At 39.4% G+C, this 25,027-nt stretch overlaps 4 protein-coding genes and 1 long non-coding RNA gene across 6 annotated transcripts; 2 read left to right on the top strand and 3 right to left on the bottom strand.

Moving 5' to 3' along the window:
- LOC116051434 lies at positions 1 to 24,982 on the bottom strand. The gene is made up of 3 exons (XR_004105349.1): positions 24,971 to 24,982; positions 13,797 to 13,807; positions 1 to 246 (listed from the first exon to the last, which is right to left on the bottom strand). It is a non-coding gene; the product is annotated as an uncharacterized LOC116051434 (long non-coding RNA).
- LOC116051431 (saxitoxin and tetrodotoxin-binding protein 1-like) lies at positions 1,827 to 5,510 on the bottom strand. Its single transcript, XM_031301840.2, has 6 exons — positions 5,260 to 5,510; positions 4,921 to 5,069; positions 4,722 to 4,795; positions 3,349 to 3,450; positions 2,649 to 2,747; positions 1,827 to 2,039 (listed from the first exon to the last, which is right to left on the bottom strand). Exons 1-6 carry the CDS (start codon positions 5,368 to 5,370, stop codon positions 1,870 to 1,872), a joined length of 705 nt encoding a protein of 234 aa, XP_031157700.1. The 5' UTR covers positions 5,371 to 5,510; the 3' UTR covers positions 1,827 to 1,869.
- Positions 8,356 to 11,771, bottom strand: LOC116051433. Its single transcript, XM_031301845.2, has 6 exons — positions 11,565 to 11,771; positions 11,300 to 11,448; positions 11,064 to 11,146; positions 9,754 to 9,855; positions 8,830 to 8,928; positions 8,356 to 8,630 (listed from the first exon to the last, which is right to left on the bottom strand). The coding sequence occupies exons 1-6, from the start codon at positions 11,673 to 11,675 to the stop codon at positions 8,497 to 8,499; spliced, it is 678 nt and encodes a 225-aa protein (XP_031157705.1). The 5' UTR covers positions 11,676 to 11,771; the 3' UTR covers positions 8,356 to 8,496.
- Positions 13,476 to 16,522, top strand: LOC118492926 (probable N-acetyltransferase camello). Its single transcript, XM_036002309.1, has 2 exons — positions 13,476 to 13,654; positions 15,690 to 16,522. The coding sequence occupies exons 1-2, from the start codon at positions 13,652 to 13,654 to the stop codon at positions 16,377 to 16,379; spliced, it is 693 nt and encodes a 230-aa protein (XP_035858202.1). The 5' UTR covers positions 13,476 to 13,651; the 3' UTR covers positions 16,380 to 16,522.
- On the top strand, positions 21,700 to 25,027 carry LOC116051432 (N-acetyltransferase family 8 member 3-like). 2 transcript variants are annotated; one of them, XM_031301844.2, is made up of 2 exons: positions 21,700 to 21,793; positions 24,007 to 25,027. In XM_031301844.2, the coding sequence occupies exon 2, from the start codon at positions 24,019 to 24,021 to the stop codon at positions 24,688 to 24,690; it is 672 nt and encodes a 223-aa protein (XP_031157704.1). In that variant the 5' UTR covers positions 21,700 to 21,793; positions 24,007 to 24,018; the 3' UTR covers positions 24,691 to 25,027. The 2 variants fall into 2 exon arrangements, with proteins under 2 accessions (XP_031157704.1, XP_031157701.1); XM_031301841.2 differs by lacking the exon at positions 21,700 to 21,793 and adding an exon at positions 22,646 to 22,892.

Raw genomic sequence — 25,027 nt, 5'->3', positions numbered from 1 at the left:
TAGAATGAATCATACATTCATTTATGTTTTGTATACTGTGAGAGATCAAAATCTCCTCTGTGAAAAAGGCCTATTTATTTGTTAGGTCCAGGATCAAACCAGACACCGTCCCATCACTAGCAAGTTTCTTACCAGCAAATATGTGATATAGCTGAAGCACATAATAATTTTAGCTAGATTTTGTATTTTGCCGTTTTTTGCACACTGTCTTTTTGACAGATGCAAGATCACACAGTAGAATCAATTCTTTCAACAGTGTACAACTTTGTTTTTATAGCATGAAGGTGTTTAGCTCTGTAACATTATTTTATTGTGTATCAACGTCAAACATTCCATATTTCCCTAAATGCACAGGCATAGGGCAGGAGAAGGGCATACACTGAGATTTAAATTCATAGCTTTTTAGCTAAATATAATGCAATCCAATACCACATATCTGCAATAACACAAAGCTTATCAGAATAATTTGTTGTGTCATAGTGGCGTTAATCCAATTCAAGGATGATATGGAGGCTGTTTGTGCTGTGAAGTATTATTACACTGTTGAATGGTGTTACTAATATGTTGATATTACATATTTCAGTGATTCTATACATGGGGATAGCTGAAGTGTACATGGTGGTTTAAGCAGACATTATATTATGAGTTAGTGTTTAGTAAGTTAAAATGTTGTTTTTGTAAAAAGGGTCTAAGTCTGCTTACCATTCAGCTTTGGAATAATAGGAAATTACACAAAATAGCTCTGTGCCATTGAGCAAACATCCCTCGAACAGATACAAATGTTGATGCTTTATATAACCTCTTTAACTTTAATTAATCATTATAAAACACAAAATCTGATAAAAACACTTTAGCACAAATGCAAATGATCACACCTTGTCTGGTTCATTTGCAAACATGAACAAAAATGAACCAGACAAGGTGTGATAATCAAATATTTGATGTGAAATCAGAGAAACTTTTAGTCTTTTCATCAAAACTGAAGCAGGCTGAGTTGCTGCACGGCTGCAGTTTAAAGCGTGATTTATGCTTCTGCGTTAAATCTACGCCGTGGCTACATACGTAGGTACGTAGAGACACGGACCCTATGCTGTAGCCTGATGTGGACCTCTCGAACAACGTAGCTAAGCATCGCGGCGACGCACGTCGGTCGGCCGTGCCTTGGTAGCGTTGCATTTGCCCCTACTCATTTCCTGGTTCTCCATCTCCATAAACATTTTCCTACTATAGATTTCCCACTGTGGTCAGAAAGCACAGGGGAGACACTTTGTTGACTCTAGAATCGGTACTCGCTCCGAAGCTCTACCAAACACCCCACACGCACACACACATGCCGGCCCTGTTATTTTCTTAAAGTGATCGACGCACACACCAACGCACAAGTATAAACTTCAGGCCACTTATGTAGGCTGCGTTGAAAGCTCTGCGTGGAGCCTCCACACAACCATAAATCACGCTTAAATGCTGGCTCAATGTGTGCAGTGCAGTGTGTGTTTTCTGTCTGCATTGCAAAAGACTTTTATACTTCAGTGGTCATTTATTTATTAAAAAAGAAAAGAAAAAAAGAGGAAAAGAGGAAAAGAAAAAGAAAATGAAAAAAAGAAAATCTATGTAATATTAAGTACACTTATAAACTCATTCAATTATTATTAGTGATGATGACATTGAATTGTCTGAAAGAGAGAATATATTGTCTTTGCAGTAGAAAGCGCTGCAGATTACCACTAAAAAAAAGGTTGTTTTGTGGCATTTGAGAGTTTTTAACAGTAGTCGATTCCCTTTAAATAATTTATCCATCTTGGGGTTGCACCATTTCACAAAAATAAGATTGTGTGAGTGAATATTTATTATAGCAGTGCCCTAGCACATTCACCAGAAAGTAGCCCACTGTTGCTGAACCCACTCAAAGTATTTTTGAATGCTCTCTGAAAGACACTCGAGGGGCCCTGTATACTTGTTGTGCAGCCTTTGAAAAATCAAGGATAATAATTCAGAATTTTCAACGTCGTCATCGTCCAGTGACAGGCAGTTTTCAATATCTGTGAAAGGAGCAAAAACGAAAATTGGAATATATTACTGACAATATAAATAACACCAACCCCACAATACATTTTACATGCTATGTATTGCATACTACATACATTTGGCACTAGTGAATAAATTCATCAGAAATGCCGGCTCTGTTCTGGTAGCCACTTTAGAGCCATTAGAGGTAATGGTGGAGAAGAGGATGCTGCACAAACTAGTGTGCATCATGAAAAACACCTCACATCCTCTTTATGAGCTCCTGGTCAAACAGTGGAGCCTTTTCAGTAAGAGACTAGTCTATGGGTACATCCCATGTCCCTTATTTCAGGGATCTTCAACAAGGGGTCTGGAACCCCTAGGGGTTCCTCGGAGTCAATGCAGGGGGGCCTCCAAATAATTGTTAATTTTTTAAAAGTATTTTTCAAAAATGTTTAGTCTTAACATGAATCCAACATATTATTAGCATATATAAATCCCTACTGATGATCATAGGCTTACTGGCCTATAGGTAAGATGGTCACTAAGGTAGCGATCCACAGATACAGTTAATCCTAAGGATTCACTTTGCTACATGTATGTTTTAACATTAAAAGACATTTACTCCTTTTTTCAAGTCTCACCGTGATCTGTGTTTAGGACCTCCGGTTTGGCCCAGCCGAGGCACTCTGCCTGTTTCTCAAACTCCTTCAGCTCAGCAGCAGAGACATTCTGCCTCCTACCTGTTGAAGAGATGACACATTTCAGACACATTTCAGTCTTAGAATATCTACAGTGTACACCAATTTAACCCACACCACTGCATTCTCACTCACTACAGTAATACAGAAATAATTCAGTGATAGTTAGCAATATTTTTAGCCGTGCCACTAGAATGGCTATAAGATGGATTGGCATGCAATTTTGTGCAAACATTCATGTCCCCCTCAGGATGAATTGTAATAACTTTGGTGATCCCTTTACGCTTCCTGGAGCACCATCATCGAGTAAACATTTCAATTTGTCCTTCATTTTGTGGTTTATGACCAACTACCTGCAAAACTAATGACATTCCCATCAGTCTCAGCTGTACTTTGTGTGTAGTGCTACTTAGCGAATGTTAGTATGATAACACGCTAACCTGAGATGGTGAACATGACAGCTTGTTAGCATGTGTTAGCATTTAGCTCAAAGCACTGCAGTTCCTAAATACGCTCAACCTCACAGAGCTGTATATCTGTCTTCCTGCAGTATTAGTGTCATGTTAAGATATGTTACTGTATACCCCCCATCATGGCAAATATCATTACATAGTTTCTTATTTTATCCCTCTGTTGTCCTTACTGAAGAGCAAGAGAATGTTGATGTCCTTGTCCACTCTCTTTACAACGAAGCAGTCAGAACAGCCACTCTGCAGCACCACGTCTGGTTCACCAACTGGGGCATCTGTTGAAACATATGAAGAATGTGAATGGTAATAATACATTAAATGGTTAACATTAAAACTGCAATATCATAATCACATCAACACTACATCTGTATAAAACAAACACATAAAATACAACAGAACTGTTTCAGTGTCCTATTTCAAAGCCTGCCATAGGGCTTAAATTTGATCATAATCAGTGCATTGTAGGGGTGCACCCTTAAGAAAATGTCACGATTCGATTTGATATCGATGTTTAGGCTCAAGATTCGATTCAAAATCGATTTTAGATTCAAAAACGATTCACAGTATGTAAATGTAGTTACTTTCCCCATGTGATTGCAGTAGACATACAATTTAAAAGAAAAGAAACACAACATATTTGATATTACTTTATATGTCTTCATACAAAAATAAAAACTTTTGCAACTAAAAACTGCAAAGTGCCAAGCTTTGGCCAGCTTTCAAATACATTTAATTCAAGTATAAAATAAAACTGTTAAATAAAAAGAGCTTTTTGTTCAGAGTTCGATTGGAGTTTAGAGCATTGAAAGAGAGTGCGTTGGTTGACTGGCATGTTAGGTACTTTAGGTTGTTGTTCGTCCACGTCTTTAATGTTAATCTCTGGGTGATGGCGTACCATGTGAGTTCTCAAGTTTGTGGTGTTTCCAAAATACTTAACTTTCGCTTTGCAAAGCCTGCTTATAGCATGATTCCTATCAAGTTCCGTCTTCCCCTTGAGGTTATAAAAGCCTAAATGTGCCCAAACTCTCACCTTCAATGAGGATGGAGCAGGTTGAATAATTCTTTCTGTGAGGTTTGCCATTGTTTGCGCCGACTAAACTACTTCTGCTGTACTTCTTCTTCTTTTGATTATAACAAGAGTGCCCAGGCATCAGGGTGAATTTGACGCAGCGCCATCTATGGGAATGGCGAGCTAAACTCATTTCAGGACAATAGTACACACGCCATTACAAAAAGAAGAAAAAAAAATATGAATCGATTTTTGGAATTCTATGAATCGATTTTGAATCGGTAGAGCTTGAATCGCGATACGAATGTGAATCGATTTTTTTGCACACCCCTGGTGCATTGTTAAGAATATTTTTTGTGGATGATCACACAGAATCAGTAGGATAGACTGTAAGAAATGTAATACATTTCTTTTCTTTTTTTTTACAGTCTAGCCTGCAGTTTAAAAGTTTAAAATAGTGATTAAAAGAAGCAAGGACAAAGAGACAATTAAACAATTAAACACCAGCGCACACAGAAAATGAAACAAAACTCTTACTGTTGATGTCGACATCAAAAATCTTGTTGTTCTCAAGCAAAAAATCTTCTGAGTCAGTATCACAATAGCCATACCTGCAAAAGATTTATTAAAGATTTAACAACTAAAAGATTGTAGGATGCACAAACACTCTGACGGTGTGATGCATAAGATTCTTGCCAACAAATTAACCATCATTCCAAGTAACAAGATTGCTTACATTTTAATCCTATAGTTGCCCTCATAGACATTGGGTGTGTTCTTGGAGGTAATATTTAGTGAAATACTTGGCCAAAACACATAATTCAGCAATGTTGCAACCAAACAGGTATCCGAGGTCATGGCAATAAGATACCAACTCCCAGAAAACTGAAATAACAAAAAAGGGAATATTGTTTGGTTATTTACTGTATTTATTTAGATGTTTGGCAATAATCTGAAACCTTTTAGGTGAATTGTTTTTCACAAAACAAAACATTACAGAAAAAGGAAACATATGCACAAATGGATTTGAAAAATACAAGTTACAAGTTAGTTATAAATGTGGAAAGAGACTTACGTCTGGAGCTTTGTCCACTGGCTTCTGCAGCTTTTCACAGACCAGCGGCGCAGGCTGGCACACTGAGGTGAGACTCAGCACAACAACAGCAACACACAAAGTCTTCATCATGGCTCTGATGCCTCGCTGTCTCTCAGGTCGGTCTTATAGCAAAAACACTGACCAATTTTTTTTGTGCCACATCTACCCACCCCTGCCTGAGTTTATATAACACCAACTAACCCCAAATGTTCCATTTCCAGTAAGCCTTAATATTTACTTTTCAAACAAACACAAAGTACAAAATGCAAAAACAGCAGTTGCCAAACTGGAGGAAAAGGGCCGGGGGTCTGTGGGGGTTGTGTGCACTAACACTTCCTGGATCAATCCATCTAAATGTCAAACACAATTAACAGCGTGTCACAAATCTACTTCACACTGATTCTAAGGAGGTTTTGGAATATGCAAATTCAACACAGAAATGTTCTGCCCCGAACTGGAAATCTAACCCAGGACCCAGGGCTGTGAGTGGCGTCTACTCGATGGATTGGCACGAAATTTGGTACTCATGTTCATCTTCATCTTCCCCTCAGCATGAATTGTAAACACTTTGCTTATCCCTTTACTTTTCATCAACTACAATAATCAGGTCAAAAAAAATGTACCTTGCATTTGCATTGTACATGCAAATATGCTAATGATGGGGAACATGGTATATGTTAGTATTTCCATTGTTAGCACTCTAGCGCACTGAAGTTAACATGTAGCTCGAAACACCACCGTGTCTCAGTAGCTTCACAGAGCTGCGAGTATTGTTGTAGACTCTCAGTCTTGTTTGATGATACATTGTGAATAAAGATTTTAACACACTTGGAGACACAAAAGCCTATTTTTTTGTGAATCACAACCCATATGTAATGGCGTGTGCTTGTGTGCAGACCTAGTACCCTTTTTTTGATAAGGATCCTTAATTGTACAGCCTTTGTTATTTCATCTTTGTGCTTATTTATTATATTTGTTGCATATTACTTAATCAATTTGTGTTGAATTAAATTAAGTCACAGCAAACCTGGGTCCAGGAAGTAGTGCAGGAATGGGGGGAGTTCATCTGGGCCCACTGACTGATATTTTGTCCCAGGGCCCCCCTACCAGGTTAAGTAGTCTCGCATTGCCAGACCTATCTCCACAGCACTGCGGAGTAAAGTCTGGCTACACCACACATACATTCTAGGATAAGAGAAAAACATGCTCTGCGTTGTTGGCATTTCTTTAAACCAATCACATTCGTCTTGGACGGCACTAAGTCCTGGACACAGCAACCATGGCTCTGCAAAATGGTTTCTGGAAGGAACTTGTTTTGGTGGAACATTTGCATTTGATACAAAGTTAAATGTTATTCGCTCTTACCAGTGTATCGCCATGTGTAACATTACTTCATCCACAGCAATCCAGGCCAATTTGCCGGAAACGTCCCAGTTAGATGCCGTAAATATTTTCTTTGTAAATCTTTACAGTCATTCACTGACACAACCTTCCCATTTTCAGCGTGTAGCTTGCAAGTGTGGTATATTGACAACCTATAACATTCTATACACTTTGTTTTAAGAGTTGGTATAAGGAGGATGCATGAACTTTACTCTACATTCACTGAGAACATCTGGAAATTGTTAACATGAGCAGAGGTCCCCCCAAGACAGAAGAGACCTTTTTTGGAGTTGTGCCAGATAACAGGCATTGATTGGTCAGTTATCCATCCAATGGTATACTCACACATATCACGTCCTATGTTGATACAATGCATAGGATATATACGTTGTTCACACAAAGAAAAGGCAGAACGACTTTTTGGAAGAATTTGGGTTGGTCGTTCTCCAAGCTCTCTGCAGGAGTTTGTAAAATTGATGCTGAATCTTTGCTTGTAATAAACCTTTTTATAATCAAGAACAGTGTCGGCGGATTCCTCTTCATACAGCATCACAGCATTACTATTTAAGACACCACACAAGCTCAAAGGTTGTTGTTCTTTCCCGTAGCTAAGGGATTTTGAAAACAGCAACACACAAACAGCGGAAGCTGGGGGGCCACGCCTGACATCAAACTTTATCCTTGAAATGTATTCCCGTTGATCGAGTCGTTGTTGCAGTGGTTGGCACCAAAGGTAGTGGTGATCTGCTTTTGACCGAACATTATATCATTGAAAAGAAGTGTGGAGCGAGGCTATAGTGATGGACTGCTGCCCAGTACAACCAGTCTGATCTGCTGGCCAGTTTCAGTCTCAGGGGCACATCAGTGGTGGTAATTAGAGAAGGGCAAGTGTTGCTCTTGAACATTCCCCATCAAATATGCCTTTTTCACGCGTTATTATGGAACCCACGCAACTTCGAGACAAGGCCTGGATGCTTGATGACTTCTGGGCAGTGAGGGTGAGTTCAATGTTTCTAAGGGATGTGGGAATCATTCCACAGATTATCACAATACATAATCAAGGATAGCCACATATTTGGGTAGGCTTAAGCCCACATTGCCTGTCGCCCCTGTCTTGAGGTCAAAATCTCAGTTTGCCTAATACTTTGGTTAATTACCAAATTGCTAATACAACTTTTAAAACTGATGACATTCCCATCAGCCTCAGCTGTGCTGTGTGTTTACAGCTAATTCAATAGCAATCGATAGCATGTAAACATGCTGATGATGGTGAACTCATCCATTTGGTGAGCATGGTAAATGTTTGCATTTTTTATTGTATGTTAGCATGCTGAAATTAGCATGAAGCTCAAAGCACCACCGAGTCACAGTACAGCTTCAACAGAGCTGCTATAGACCTTTTTCACAGCAGATATTTTGACTTTTGTCATAGTAGGAAAAGCACAGCTGAAATTGATAACCTTAACGATGGCTCAATTCCATCAAGTGTCCCAGTAAGCTATTTCAGTGAGTCAGCATGCACAACCCCAGGGCCTCTCCTAAGTGGAATACAGCCATCATTAATGGTTTTGAATACACCTGTGCTTTTCCTACTATGACATGTCAACATGTCTGCCGTGAAAAAGGTCTATTGCTGTAGACTCTCAGTCTCATTTGAAGATACATTTTGAAGAATCATTCAAACACACTTGGAAACACAAAACACCATGTTTTATTGTGAATCACAACTAATAGCATATATATATATATATTTTTTTTTTAATCCAATTCAGTAATCAAAAGTAGCATTCATTCAGAGGTTTGAAGTCAACCTTTCCCTCAAGCTCAAAACATTCAAAAACGGAACTGTGGAGGTATACATTTCATGATATCTAGAACTTTGGTTTTCAACCTTTCAAGCCCTTTCAACATGACTTCGTTCATATAAGCATTAGAGATATCATCCTCTCTTAAGCAGTTCTGGTAGTCTGTACAGGAGGCAGAAAGGCAAATTAGAAAAAAGAAAATGACACTGAGAATATAATTACTGCTTATATTATTGCATTCTCTTAGTACATTAAAAGGATGGCCAATGCCCATTGTTTTCATCACTACTAATTACATGCATATTTAAAATTGATATGATTTTTAAGTCCTTAAAAATCTGGATAGGAGTAAAAGTCTCACCGTGATCTGTGTTTAGGACCTGCGGATTGGTCAAGCCGAGGCACTCTGCCTGTATCGCAAACTCCTTCAGCTCAGCAGCAGAGACATTCTGTCTCCTACCTGTTGAAGAGATGACACATTTCAGATTAAAAAGCCTTAGGATGATATTCTGTTTTAGAATATCTACAGTATACAACACTTATTTCATGGATCCAGGATACTATGCATCCTGATAAAGTTCCCTTGGCCTTTGGAATTAAAATAGCCCCACATCATCGCATACCCTTCACCATACCTAGAGATTGGCATGGGGTACTTTCCATAAGATCATCTCTCAATACAAATCAAACCAGCTATTAGTCTAACTGAAAGTACCCCATGCCAATCTCTAGGTATGGTGAAGGGTATGCGATGATGTGGGGCTATTTTAATTCTAAAGGCCAAGGGAACTTTATCAGGATGCATAGTATCCTGGATCCATGAAATAACTGGCCTTTAAAAATAAAAATCTGCCTGCCTCTATGGGAATTTAACATAGGGGTGTACTTACTTATGCCCCCTGTATTTTAAGGAAGAACATTTATTTATTTACGATACATTATTCATTCACAAAGAAAATTGGTGTCCTTAAAGGTTGGATCTTTTTTAATATAGGCATTAAGATCAATTTCCAAAAGATGATTTTTTTTATTCCTCTTTTTAGTCAACTTTAGCATGGGTATATTCCCTTATGCTGAGCACTGTGTTTGAACCCCACACACACACACACACACACACATAGTTATAGTTTTAATTAAGTATGAACAGTCTGAAGTCATGCTAAAAAGGTTTCTCTCTGATGCATATTCTTGCTGAGTGTTATTCTCATAAGTAATGTACTGTATATCACCATTATTGGAAATATTATCACATATTTCCTCATATCATCTCCAATGTTCATCTTACTGAAGAGCATAACAGCGTTAACAGCATTAACATCCTCCTTTAGAACGATGCAGTCAGGACAGCCACTCTGCAGCAGCACCATTGGTTTACTAGTTGGAGCATCTGTTGGGTAGTAATATTACATTAAATGGTTTACATCCTAATCAGATTTACACATCTGTGTCAAAATGTTTAAAATACAAATAATATTAACACAATCACATCGGCAATACAATCAAATCTTTAAATAATTACACTGAAGAATATATCAACATTTTTATTATGAAGTGCAACAGCTGTATTTTAGAGTGTCCTACAAATGACGTCTCTATCAAAGGGTTACCACTGTCCAGTGGCGCTGCCAAGGGGTAGCCAGGGGGTATGCGATTCCTTACCATATTATATTATATATGTATATATTATTATATCATATTAGTCTGGATCAACTGAAGTACATTTCCAGGATAATTGCCGGTGTGTGGCTCACGCTTACTTCAAGATAGCAAGCTACTCGCTGAAAATGGCATTATTTGAAGAAAATTTGGATAGTGCAATAAGACACCCAGCTTGGTTCTTTCAGGGAATGATTGTAAAGATATACAAATGATATGTTTATGGCATTTACTATTAAATATTTTTTCGGAGCACATAACTGTTGTGCGGACTTTACCTTAAATGAAAGCAGTACACACTGCGATATACTGGTAAGAGCAAATTACATTTAACTATGTATCCAGCTAATGTAAAATGCTCATGTTACTGTATTGTGTGAACAGTTACTCTTCATTTGATATTGTATGTGTTATTTTTTTTGTGGGGTGCAAATGTTTCAACAAAACAAGTTCCTTCCCGAGACTATTTTGCAGAGCCACCGTCGCTGCGTCCAGAGCTTAGCGCCGGCCAAGACGATTCTGACTGCTTTAAAGAAATGCAAACAACCCAGAGGTTTTCCCCCTCACCCAGAATGTATGCGTGGTGTAGCCAGACCTTATTCTACAGTGCTGTGGATATAGGTCTGGCAATCCGAGACTACTCTGAAATTGACATAGTTTTCAACTAGCATATATCCTACAAAAGCATGATAGAATTTCTGAAATTAAGTTATACCCCTATGAAAGATTTCTGGGGGATCACTGTGAATAATTTGTAAGTTATTTTGAATTTTTTGCCATCTTCTGTGAAGTTGGGCACAGCAAGTTTTTTTATTGATTATGATAATAACACAGAATGAGTCAGTGCAGTATAAAAATAGTGACTGGAAGAAGCAGAGACAGAGAGACAATTGAAAAAATAAACACCAGTGCACACAGGATATTAAATCAAACTCTTACCATTGCTGTCAACATCAAATACGGTGTTGTTCTTATAGCCAGATTGCCTGTCTGATGTTGATTCGTTGCGGCAGTAACCATACCTGCAAAGGATTTATTAAAGAGAACAACTGAAAGATCAACTGTACCGCACATAGCACAAATACTCTTGACAGTAACGGTGACAGTGTTACGCATCAGATTCATGCCAACAAATTACTGTAACAACCATATGTGATTAGTAACTGATTGCTTACATTTTAAATTTTGTGTTGACAGTGTAGATGTTCGGTGTGTCCTTAGAGATAAAGTCCACTGCAACACTTGGCCAATAAATAGCATTCATTATTGTTGTAGCCACACAGAACTCAGTAGAGAAGGCTATGCAGTGCCATCTCCCAGACAACTGAAATAATAAATATTGTATATAATATTATGATACTGTGAATATTTTCTTTTCCACAACACGTACAAATCAGTTCAGTAGGTTCAATTCAGTTATAAATATGGAAAGAAACTTACATCTGGAGATTTTTCCACTCTCTTCTGCAGCTTCTCACAGACCAGCGGCGCAGGCTGGCACACTGAGGTGAGACCCAGCACAACAACAGCAACACACAAAGTCTTCATCATGGCTCTGATGCCTTGCTGTCTCTCTCAGGTCGGTCTTATAGCAAAATCACTGACCAATATTTTTTGCGCAACATCTACCCACCCCTTGACTGAGAGGCTACAACCCAGATTAAAGCCAACCAAATATTTACTCTGAAGGTTATTCCACTAAGCCTTATTGTTTGCTTATCAAACACACTGGAGTTAAAGGGCATCCAAAAGTACAAAACGAAGGTCTCATGTCTATAAATATCTAATAATTGTATCTGTCTGAAGAAATCACTGGCTTACAGTTCACAAACTGTACACAAATTAGATAAATCTTTTAGAAGCAAATTCCATATGTTATGTTTTCCTAGTTGTGATTTTGAAACATTGGGTCAGTGACAAAGGCAGGCTTCTCAGCTGAAATGACAACTATTTATACTTCTTTCCCACTACATTTTTCGACAGCTGTAGTTAACTAATAGCCAGTACATTTGATGAATTTAGATAGCTCTACAATGATCTTGTAAGATGTAGTTTTGTCATGCATGAAACTGCCCAAATTGGCTTGACCAGCTGCAACATTAATTAATGTGTATGTTGCCTTTTTATGTTGCAGCTGGTCGAGGTGGAGTTTCATGCATAACAAAAAAATATATATTAAAATATATGTTGCCTATTTTTGTGTGTGAAATCATCACTAGTAAAGTTACTAGTAGCTATAGCTGACAAATTAAAGTAGTGGGATAGAAGTATACAGCAAAGTGGCAAAAAAATGGGTCAATGGGCGTGTGTGTGTGTTTTTAGAGTAGGTGTTCAGATCTTTTTCTTAAGAAGCAATACTATGGTATACGTCATATTTAATAAACAGTTCCTTAGAACTAAACTTTATAAGCTCATAATATTTTTGCGGTGTGAAATCATCTCTAGTCAAGTTACTAGTAACTATCTCTGTCACCTACAGTAAAATGTGTGTCCTGGGGGATGAAACACATCTGGAGGAATCTCATACATACACATGGGAAGCACATGTCTACACAGTGTCTCCAATGAGAGACAATTTAGAGGATCTTTGCATCAGTGAGTGAGACACTTTTGCAATACACTGTATCCTTGTCACGTTCTCATTATAGAATAGTCCCCCTAAAGGTCTGATCCTAGAATCGCCCTTGATTGCCTGATGTCCCTCACCTTCTTCTGTGTGTTGCCGTTCACAAAAACCCTTCCTTCGGGAAACGACAGCAAACGAGCTAGCAAGCTTAGCTTAAGAATGGCAAGTTTTGGAGACAATTTGGATTGTGCAACAAGGCAGGCCTGCTTGGTTCTTTCGGGAATGATTGTAAAGAGTTACATCACATACAGTATAAGAATATGTTTACAGCATTTACTATCTGCTGGGACGTTTTGATTGCTATGGACGAAATACACACAGCATTACATTGGAAAGAGCCTATTATGTTTAACTATGTAATGTTATCCAGCTAATTTAAATAGCTTATGTTACTGTGAACAGTTCATCTTCATTTAAAATTGCACGAGGCGTTTTCTTTTGCGGGCTGCAAATGTTCCACCAAAACAAGTTTGTTGCCCAGACCATTTGGCTTTAGCAGAAGAATTATTTTTTTTTTCCTATTTTTTTTTTCCTATCCCAGAATGTATGGTGTAGCCAGGCCTCCACAGCGCTGTGGAAACTGGCAATGCGAGACTAGACTAGGGCACCCATATGAATAAAATATAAAAAATCTATGACGGGAACCCTATTAACTGTTACACCGCCGAACGGCATGCTGGGTAGAGCTCGCTTTCCGGCGCTTGCTACGTCTTGCGCTACAGTTAAAAAAAAAACTGATTCAGAAAAATAAGAGATTTTTTTTATAAAGAGACCGGAGTTGTTTGGATGAGCAGTTCTTTAGAGAGCTGCAAGCAGCATTACCGGAGGTCAAGGAATCGGTCCGTTACGAACAGCCACGGTTTGAACGGACACGGCACTTCTGTATTTTATTTCGTAGTCTATGGTTAGTACAACGTTACAGTGATGTTTCTGGCAAGCTTTAACACAAAGTTAAGTAAGCTAACGTTGAGTATTTTGTAACGGGAGCTCAACGTTAAAAAAATTAACATTTGGGTGTTTGCGACAGATAGAGAGTCATAGCTAACATTAAAGTTATCTGTGATGAATCATGTGAGCAATATCTGGTTATCATGTGGTGTCTTTACAGCCGTGGCCCTGTTATCAGTCGGCTAAAGTTCAGGCAAGCACAGGAGACTGTTTATAACACTGTAAGAACTAATAGAAACTGTAGTTGTCTGTACAGTTGTATCTCTTAATAAAAATGCAGGTTTAATACATGTTATAAATTGCAAACAGCAAACGGTTGTCATAAAGGGATATGATATTTGAAACTCAACTCTAACTTTATGTGATAGAAAATCAGTGAATGATGAGGGTTTTGGCTTTTCAACAGCTGTGACAAATAATTAGATTATAATCTAATTATTTTTCTAATCTGATAATCTATCCATCCATCCTCGTCCGCTTATCCGGGGTCGGGTCGTGGGGGCAGCAGCTCCAGCAGGGGCCCCCAAACTTCTGATAATCTAGTGAGGATTTTTTGATTAATATTCAAAAGTCCTTTCTTAAACATCTACTACATTGATGCACACATCTCAATTTTCTATATGCAGATCTTACTGATTACATTTTTGTAGGTTTGTGAGCTGACCTAATTCAAACATATATACTTTTATCTCATCAAGGCCTTAAAGGGATAGTTCAGATATTCCGAAGTGGGCTTGTATGAGATACTTATCTAAGTCAGTGTATACCTTCAGCAGATGGCGCACGTCCCCAGTTTGGAGAAGCAGACCGGAGTACCGACACGGAAGCAAAGCAATGTACTGCTGTGTACGGGGACAGCAGCTAAATGTATTTTAGCCAACTAAAATAGGCCCACCTAAAAATAATATCAATTTAATTGGCAAGGCAAAGCGGTCAAATATTCTGAATATACTGTACACTTAAATTGATATTGTTTTTTTTAAAGTGGGCCTTTTTTGAGGTGGCTAAAATACGTTGTTCTGTTGCCCCCGTCCACAGCAGTACATTGTTTAGCTTCCGAGTCGGTTTCTCCAAACTGGGGGTGTGGCGACTGGCATCTAATGTAAGCAATACACAGACTATGGGTAAGAACTAGGGTTGGGTATCGTTTTTTTTTTTCCGATACCGGTGCTAAATCGATACCTTTAAAAACGGTGCCGGTGCCTGAACCGAAATATATTTAATATATTTATAATGTATATTATATAAAATATAAAAAAGGAGCACAAAATGACAGTTGGCGAAATTTAAGAATGGCTTGTTTATTGCTAAGGCCATATGGTCAAAATTAAATGATTGATTAATAATGTAATAACAATAACTTATAACAATGACTTATTTCACCAGTAAACTGCTGGTAAACGACGAAAACAATAACACCAGATGGGAAAAGGGTATTTTACAATAACTTAAAATGCACCACAAGGCTGGCGAGTTTCTAGTGAACTCACCGTCTGTGTGTTGTTTTTCCGACAACGGCAGCTGCAGTCAGATGGTTACGTCCCGGTGTTGGAATCCTCTACAGGGAAATACAGTCATACTTTACACCGCTTAACGTAAACTGTCAGCATTTTAACCATTGTGTTAGTCCAGCTACTAGCTAACGGTAACGTAGCGTCCCGTGCAGCGATGCATCTGAAAAATATAAAAAAGTCAGGCACCGAAATGAGGAACTGAAATTTTCGTTTTTATTCGGTCTCGTTACTACCATTTACGTCGGAACAGTTGCCCTATTGGTACCGCGTTTCGGTACCCAACCCTAGTAAGAACCTAATACAAGTTAACCCCATGGCAAGATATCCCTTTAAGCCCTAGTTCTCTGTACATAATTATGTCACTCAGAAATTCTGTGCAATCATGCAACATTATGATTGTCCTAAAGAGCATTTGAGGATTGAGCTTAAGTGCAACAAAGATGTAACATGTGAATCCTTTATTTGATTTCCCTCTAGTTCCTTCTGGTCATGCAGCTGGTGATCCGCCGGTACCGTCCCTCAGACAAGGACGCAGTGCTTGCCCTGTTTAGCATCAGCATCCGGGAGCACATCCATCCATGTTTTCACAACGCCATGACCAGCCCTCTCTACCTCGCCATCACCCTGGCTCTGTGTGTCACTGGCTACCTGCTCGGCTCCGTGTTAGGGGCTGTGGTGTTACCGGGAGCCTGGGTGGGCCTTGTCTACTACTGCTGTCATGAGCTATATGCCAGCTACGGCAGGGAGAAACTCCGGACAGAAATGCAGGACATCCCTGGGAACTATCTGAGCAGACCGGATGACTGTTTCTGGGTGGCAGAGGCTGAGGTTGATGGGAGGGCCCAGATCATGGGGATGGTGGCTGTAGTGGCCAAACAAAGTGGGGAAGAAAGACACGGGGAACTGTTCAGGATGATCATCTCACCCTCGTGCAGACGGGTAGGTCTGGGCTTCAGGATGGCTCAGACTGTGATTGACTTCTGTAAGGAACGAGGCTTCTCCAGGGTGGTGCTGGAGACCAGCTCTCCAGCCACCGCTGCTGTGGCCCTGTACAAGAAACTAGGGTTCAGCCACGTCCTCTCACACACCGAAACACAGGCTCCTGTTTGGTTTGTAACGCTGGCCAAGGTGTCAATTTTTAAAATGGAAAAACACCTGCAGACCTAACATAATCTTAATTAGCCACTATGATGTTTCATTTATATTCCTCTGGATCAGTGCTTCAAGCTTTTGCATCGTTAATAATTAACTGAAACCATTATCTGTAAGCTTTGTCTTACAAACACACTAGCTGTTTTAGCTATGACCAAAAAAAAATACGAAGTCTCAGGTAATCCAAAGAGCAAGAGCCTTTTACTTGTTCTGTACGTAGGATCAACTTATCTGAATGTTTTATACATGACGCACTGTTGCTCCAGTTTTACTGGACCAAGATTCACAGACCAATCATTGAGGTACTAGTACTTTTTTAAAAAATTTTTATAAATACTAGTTTCAACTTCTGTGATTTTATTCACAGTACACAGATCAATTACAATTCATTTTTTTCAAAAATGTTATTTTTTGCCAAAAATAATACCACCCCCAAATTGTTTGTATTGTATGTTTTGCTTTAACACACCATCCTCTTTCCAACAGTCACATGCATTAACTGCAACCTTTAATGGCACTGTACACCCACACAAGAGGAATGATCAAAAATTGTAATCAATATATTGTGGCTATAAGAAAAACATATCCAACCAGCAACCACTCACACTAACATTTTACACACACACCCTGGTGCAGACACCAGAGCTGGTGCAATCAGGAAGGTGGAGGTTGATGATTGTAAATGATAAACAGTAGAGGGTGCCATTTATCTACGTAACACTGAAGCACCTGTCTGTGATCCAACTCAGTAGTTTCTAGAGTCTTGTATTTGCAATTTTTACAGTACATGATTGGGAGTCATTTGCAATATAGTAATAGTACTGTAATGAGTATTAAAGCTCTCAATGTTGTGGGAACTATGGTTCAGTCCAAATGTTTGGGTTGAGTTTGAGTTTGTGCCATCTAACGTTAGCTTGCTTCTTGCTTTAGCCACGACCTACGGGAGGTTAACTTAGACTGTTGCTAGATGTTATGAAACAATAAATGAGAAAACGTGGTAGTAGATTTACATAATAATTTACATCCCGCTGGCTGCAATGCTTTGAATTCCTTATATATAGCTATGTAGTGCTCCGAGCAGCCTGAATGGAACGCAGCAGGTGATACAACACTCATAACTACAAGAGACTTGAGACTTGACTTGGACTCTAGCTCAGAGACTTGTGAGCATCTCTGGTGGAGTTTCATGTATAAGAAAACTACATGTTTATACACAACACTCACAAGAGCATTTTTTTCAGCCTTATGAGTAGATTTTGATATGCTTATTTTCAGGTTCTACTTGTATTTTGTGTTTCTACTACTAGAACATGTTTACATGCTTTATTGTTGAAAAAACATTTTGCTCATACTGTCAGTATGAATATCTGTATTCCCCCTCTGTCTGAAACACTCAGTTTTAGCACTCTTTAAAGCCCATGTTGCAGGTTAACCACCACTGTTGATTAATGGATACATAAAGTACTCAACATATGTATATCATTATTAAAAATGTCACCAAATAGTGTTAAAGGCCAGTTTTCGCCGTTTTAGTCCTTTAGTGGGTTTTTTAACGCAATTCGGTGATGACGTCACGTTGGGGAGACGTGCCTCAGTCTAGTACTAGAACTATGGTGACCGACTGGGATGAGGAAGAGGTGGAAGAGGTGTTTTTACTGTCAGTGAATAGCACCGAGTGAAAGTCAATGTTTTCTTTATATTTAGTGACAGTGATCATGTCGTTAGCTAGTTCAGATAAGTACTGGTAATCTAGCTAGATCTAGAAATAGAAGGCATCATGCTAGCTATGGGCTAACTTGCCAGTCAGTCCTACCTGTGAAATCCCCCGACGTTGTAAACACATTTTCGATTAGATATCTCACGTTTTGATGGACCCTACTAGCTCCAGTAACAACATATTTGCCTAGTGTTCATTTATTACTTGGATGGGGATGCTGTTTGGCTTTTCACAAGTTTAGACAGCTAGCTAAAGCTACGCCGACGTTTTGCTAACGTTAGCGCAACAGCGTTAGCCTAGACGGCTAGGTAAATATTACGACTGCCTTCGTTGTTTCCTATATCTGCGTCCACGTTGTCAACATAAGACATGTGGCGTTAGTGCTCCTTTTCTACCATAATTGTATTGAAAGAAATGTTAAGCTTCGCTCCTACGAGATGGGTGGGTTTTTGTTAGCTACGTTACACACAAAGTTAACTGGCTATAGTTAGCCTGTGCTAGCGGAATTAGCTAATGTTGCGTAGCCAGCCAGCAGCTTCGGCAGTAGTTCCGGCGAGCTAACCACGACAGCTAACACATCCACAAGCGTCTCTATTTCAAACATCACTGCAGATTGACTGCTTTTAGCAGCAGAGGTTGATTGTGGGCGATAATACTGTCGTGGTTAGCTTACCGAAACTACTACCGATTGCCGAAGTTGCTGGCCGGTTACGCAACGTTAGCGAATTCCGCTAGCATACAGGCTAACTATAGCCAGATAGCTTTGTATGTAGCTAACAAAAACCCACCCATCTCGTAGGAGCGAAGCTTAACATTTCATTCAATAAAATTATGGTACAAAAGGAGCAGTAACGCCACATGTCTTATGTTGACAACGTAGACGCAGATATAGGAAACTCCGAAGGCAGTCGTAATATTTACCTAGCTAGCAGTCTAGGCTAACGCTGTTGCGCTAACGTTAGCAAACGTCGGCGTAGCTAGCTGTCTAAACTTGTGAAAAGCCGAACAGTATCCCCGTTCAAGCTGTGTTTCACTTTCCCTCCAATATTATTATACACATAATAAAGACACATGGACTCGGTCGAGACCAAAAGCCATATTTTGCAACACCAGTGGCACATAGACAATGAACAGAGACGGGGCTTTCGTCTGTCGTCTCCCCAACGTGATGTAGTGCAATGCATTGTGGGGGAAAAGAGAATCATTGCAAACCGCTGTAAAATAGTACTACTTTTTTGTATTTTATTCCGTTTTGTGATATCCATTGTATTTGATGTTGTTGGGTAACAGTTTAAATGTTTATTACCAACAAGCAAATTGCACAAATTCATTAGAAAATAAACCCTGCAACATGGGCTTTAATCTACTCTGATTGGTTGGCGTTTCTGGGTCTTCCGCATCTGCGCTTTCTGCACGGTCATCGCAGCCGGGGAATGACTGTAAAGACACTGTAGGGGTACCTTCTACCTATATATAGTATACTGTAGATACAGCACAACTAGACGGAAGTCCAGGCGGCATTTCTCTGTGGATTGAGCGTTTTTGATACTTTTACAGTATTTATATAGCACCATTGACCTCCCTTATAACAAAAAAAAGACTTGGAAATCTCGCTTTTGACAATATGGGACCTTTCTTTAAATTAGAGATGCACCGATTACAACTTTCTAGGCCGATTCCGATTTCCGATTTTCTTTGAGTTAGGCCAGCCGATACCGATTTTAGCCGATTCCTATTTCACCACCACTTTACAGCACACACAAATATTTATTTTCTATCTTTTCTTTAATAGAAAATGTTACATTTTGCATAGAACATAGAACATTTTTTAAATAGATAATCGATCACTATAAAATAAAACTATATAAATGACTCCTGGTGTGGGAAATTAACACACATCTAAAGTGCAATGTTATGGAAGAACCATTTCCTTCTTTTCACATCGAATATCCAACTAAAAAAATTTGATATATTTAGCAAACTAAACTTCTGTATGTATGAAACAGGGAAAACCGGTAATGGCAATAAAATTATATATAAATAACAAATAAAAATAGAATAAATATAGACTTAATGCAGTTTAAAGCTATTTCTCAAAACACACAAACAGGCCTGTTTGAACGTCAACAGTAACGTTACCTGAAAACAGCGTGTAGTTACTTTTTTAGCAAGTTTGCTTTATGTGTCATTGTGCATAAATATGAACGCTACCGTTGCTGTCGTTGGCTAACGTTGGCTTATCTGCTAACGTTAGCTACCGACGGTTACTTCGGAACAATCCAGCAAATAGACGGTACCCTAGAGTGCCGACCTGAAACAGATGATTTAACGTCACCGCTCATTTTACACACAGTTTAACAACAAAACTAAACTCTTTAAAGATTACTACGTTTTTAATGTTGGTTTTGAGCGGTATGCATCCCCACTAACCTGGAAAGCGTTTTAAACAGTAACGTTAATACAGCGTGTCGGAGGAATACACAGCGTCTCCTACAGCGGTCAGCGGGGCGTCAGAGGCAGAGGTGTCTCATCTGGGGTCTGATAAACAGTAAATTTATCAAATTCAGTGTGCCCAACGCTATTTTCCGATAAACTGTACCTATCATATGTCACGGAACCCGCGTGAGTGCGGTTTTCATGTTCCAGTTTTTCAGCCTCAGAGGGGAGAGAGTGAGAGCAGCTGACTGTTTGAACCGCGTATAATTACGACTTTATGACATTTCATAAACAGCTGATTGAGCGGCAGTGCGCCGCTGCTACATGTGTACAGCGGAAACCCTGCATGTGCACGTGTGGTGTTGCGCAATGTAAATCATGCGGCGCCTGAGTGCATTTCACCGGCATAAAATCGGCATATATGTCAGTCCGACCGGCAGGTCGCCGGTCATGGCCGATGACGTGAAAATCGGCCAATTCCGGTCAATCGGTACATCTCTACTTTAAATAAATGTCTGTTAAGTCACTTTCCATCACAGAAGGAGGTAACACAATGGCGATTGAGCCAATGGCCTACTGATGCAAGTATTACAGTTTTTCACAATTGTAGGCCTATACACACAAAACATAGAACTATGCACAGAATTCTGAAGACTTGAAGCTCATGTATCAACAAGACTCCAGACCATAGAAATAAAAAGAGATTCATTCTTTTTCTATGCTCCAGACTGCTAAACTCTCAGCACAATTCTATTGTTCTATTAAATAGAAACTCAAAATCAACCAGACTGGAAGGACTGCCACTTTACCTTTTTTTGGTATAAAAGTTATGCATTGTTGCTTAAGTAAGATTTAGAACGCAGGAATATGCACCCGCTGCAAATATTATCATCTGATTGAATGGAATGAATGGAATTATCAGTTGTTTATCATTACCATACTGTAGATATGATGGAGTGATAACATTTGAAATGGGTGGGAATAGGCCTATATAGTGGTTTGCACTGTGTCCCCACAATTATTAACATTTCTGCACAGACTCTGCAAGTGGCGTTATCTACTTTTTCACTGTACTTCGACCCGACATAAAAATAAAAAAAATGTCTTCAAAGATCACTTCTTTGTCAACGCCATCATTACATGAACTTCACCCCGGTAAAGTTAACTTTCAAAAAGGCTCGTCATCGTGTTTCCTCTCATGTTCATTCATTTGAGCCGCTACGTTGGACTGTCCTGATCCCCGGCAAGGACCAGTTTCACAAGTTGTCTGAGTAACGTAAGTTAACAGAGTGTCAATCTTTTTAAGTTATAATGTAGCCAGCAGACAAATTAATAAAGCATTAGTGTGTTTTGCAGAGAATTAAATCTAACTAACATTGAAGGAGTCTCTGTCTGTCTGTCTGTCTGTCTGTCTCTCCTTCGATTTTCTCGACAGTCGTTCATTTGATCTACTTCACACTTGGTGGGTGTATGCTGAGGACCCAAGGAAGTGCATTGTCCAGTCATTCTATCTAAGTCATAATAGAGAAGTGCCAATCTGTTTAACCTTAACATAGTGTATGGTAGTTATGGTATGGTGGTAGATTACCTCTCACTCCAGTTTACTGGGATGATAATTAACTTTTTCTTTATGAAATCCTCTTGCCTCTTAGTGTATGTTTGTTCTTTTGTGCATTTTTATCAGTTTCAGTGGAAATATTTTCATTAGATTTGGAAACACAGCAACTCTGCTAGACACAGCTTTACAGTGGAAGGTGTTGTATGCAACCCTGTGAACAATGTAACAAGCCACGTGTTTAACCACATTACAGTAGCCTATTTAAACCACATCAAAGGTGGACAAGGCTTTGCATAGTTACCTCATACTGTTGTAGGCCTACTGTAGTAACTGCACTTCCAAATATGTAGGCTATTTTAGATGCCTGTTCCTTTTGACTCCATTGTGAAGCTTTCTCATATTCTGCTTTAAAAAATGACTGACTGAATGAATTAATGATTTATCGGTAATTGCGAAGGAATGTGTCGCCCTGGTAGCCAACTCGTTGCCTCCGTTGTTTGGATTGGTTAGATTGAGATTAGTTAAGAATATCAGGGTAAGCCAATCAGAGGCAGAGTAAGGCAGACTATGGGCGGGACATGCCTTCGCCATCCTAGAAAACTCAAATTCGCATTCGGGAGCTCCGTACGCTAGAAACTTTCATTGAAGAACGGATAAAGAAAGAGATAGCGGATCTGTTATATTGCAGAAAGCGCTGTGTCGAGTGTGATGTTATTTGGATGAGCGGTTCAAACTGCAAGCAGCAATACCGGAGGCCAAGCAACAGCCACGTTTTGAACGGACACTGCACTAGTTATTTTATAGCCTACAGTCTATGGTTAGTAGGCTACAACGATACAAAGTTGTTTCTACACACAAGATAATTAATTGCAGGCTTGTAGACCTACTAAAGTTAGTTAGCTAACGTTGAGTATTTTGTAACGTGAGCTCAACGGTAGAAACTTAAAGTAACGGGGTTTCCGACAGAGTCTGAGCCAAGTATCTGTGATGAATCATGTGAGCTCTATCTGGTTATCATGTGGTGTCTTTACAGCCTTGGCCCTGTTATCAGTCGGCTAAAGTTCAGGCAAGCACAGGAGACTGTTTATAACACTGTAAGAACTAATAGAAAACTGTAGGATAGTTGTCTGTACAGTTCTGTCTTAAACTGGCAGCGGGTTTATTACATGTTGAAAACTGCAAGTAGAATCAGAAAACGGCTGTCATGAAGTTGATATTTGAAAGATGATTCAACTCTAACATGTGATTGAAAATCAGTGAATGATGAGGGTTTTGGCTTTTCTCAGACACAGCATGGAAGCAAAACAGCTGTGACAAATAATTAGTTTATAACGATTATTTCGTTGATCTGTTAATCTAGTGCTAATGTTTTGACAAACAGATTACTTGTTTAGTCTAAAAAAAAAGAGCCAGAAAATAGCCAAACATGTCCATTCTGATTTCCACTGACATCTTCATAAATCTTGTTCTGTTTCTAATCCGAAAATACTCAGTTGGAAACAAGGAAGAGAAAATGAGTAAATCCTTACATTTGATAAGCTGGAACTAGTGAATGTTTGGTATTTTTACTTGATATTTGACTTAAATAGGTAATACATTTTTCTGTCATACAAATAAACTACATGAATGCACTTATGTCAAGCTGTTTCCATGTTCACATCTTACTCATTCAATTTTTGTGAGTTTTTGAGTCTGAGTTCAGGTAATTTTAAACATACTGTATGTTATTTACACATTTTACACATTGTTATTTACAAGACATTTATACAGTGTCTTCCTCAGATAAACCAATACTATAAACACAGACTTCAGTGAGTGACACAGATGCAAATGTGTGTGCAGCAACATCTGGCCCCCCAAAATGAATGAACACACTCCAATAACTTATTGTAAGATGTAACATGTGAATCCTTTATTTGATTTCCCTCTAGTTCCTTCTGGTCATGCAGCTGGTGATCCGCCGGTACCGTCCCTCAGACAAGGACGCAGTGCTTGCCTTGTTCAGCATCGGCATCCGGGAGCACATCCGTCCATGTTTTCACAACGCCATGACCAGCCCTCTCTACCTCGCCATCACCCTGGCTCTGTGTGTCACTGGCTACCTGCTCGGCTCCGTGTTAGGGGCTGTGGTGTTAGCGGGAGCCTGGGTGGGCCTTGTCTACTACTGCTGTCATGAGCTATATGCCAGCTACGTCAGGGAGAAACTCCAGACAGAAATGCAGGACATCCCTGGGAACTATCTGAGCAGACCGGATGACTGTTTCTGGGTGGCAGAGGCTGAGGTTGATGGGAGGGCCCAGATCATGGGGATGGTGGCTGTAGTGGCCAAACAAAGTGGGGAAGAAAGACACGGGGAACTGTTCAGGATGATCATCTCACCCTCGTGCAGACGGGTAGGTCTGGGCTTCAGGATGGCTCAGACTGTGATTGACTTCTGTAAGGAACGAGGCTTCTCCAGGGTGGTGCTGGAGACCAGCTCTACTCAGACCGCTGCTGTGGCCCTGTACAAGAAACTGGGGTTCAGCCACATCCTCTCACACACCGAAACACAGGCTCCTCTATGGATTGTAACGCTGGCCAAGGTGACGGTTTTACAGTTGGAAAAACTCCTGTAGACCTGAAATACTCCTGATCAGCTACTGTGACGTTCCTGTTATGTTCATCTGTATCAGTGCTAATAAGCTTTTGCATCAATAATACTTTACTGAAACCATTACCTGTAAGCTTTATCTCAGAAACATGAATGTTACCTACATGCTGGTTATACATGTTTCACAATAAGTTTACTGGACCAACATTCATTGATTGTTTATTGTAGTACTGTTACCAATACTGTAGTGGGGAAAAAATACTAGTTTCAAATACTGTGATTTTATTTCACAAATGATCGATCACATTTAACTGTTTTCAAACAAAAACACGCAAGAAATAAATCCACCCGCAAAGGTTTTA

Source organism: Sander lucioperca, chromosome 6 (assembly GCF_008315115.2).
Source record: "Sander lucioperca isolate FBNREF2018 chromosome 6, SLUC_FBN_1.2, whole genome shotgun sequence".
Classification (NCBI taxonomy): domain Eukaryota; kingdom Metazoa; phylum Chordata; class Actinopteri; order Perciformes; family Percidae; genus Sander; species Sander lucioperca.
Note: the sequence above shows the minus strand (reverse complement) of the source record. Positions and strands in the feature narration are given on the sequence as shown.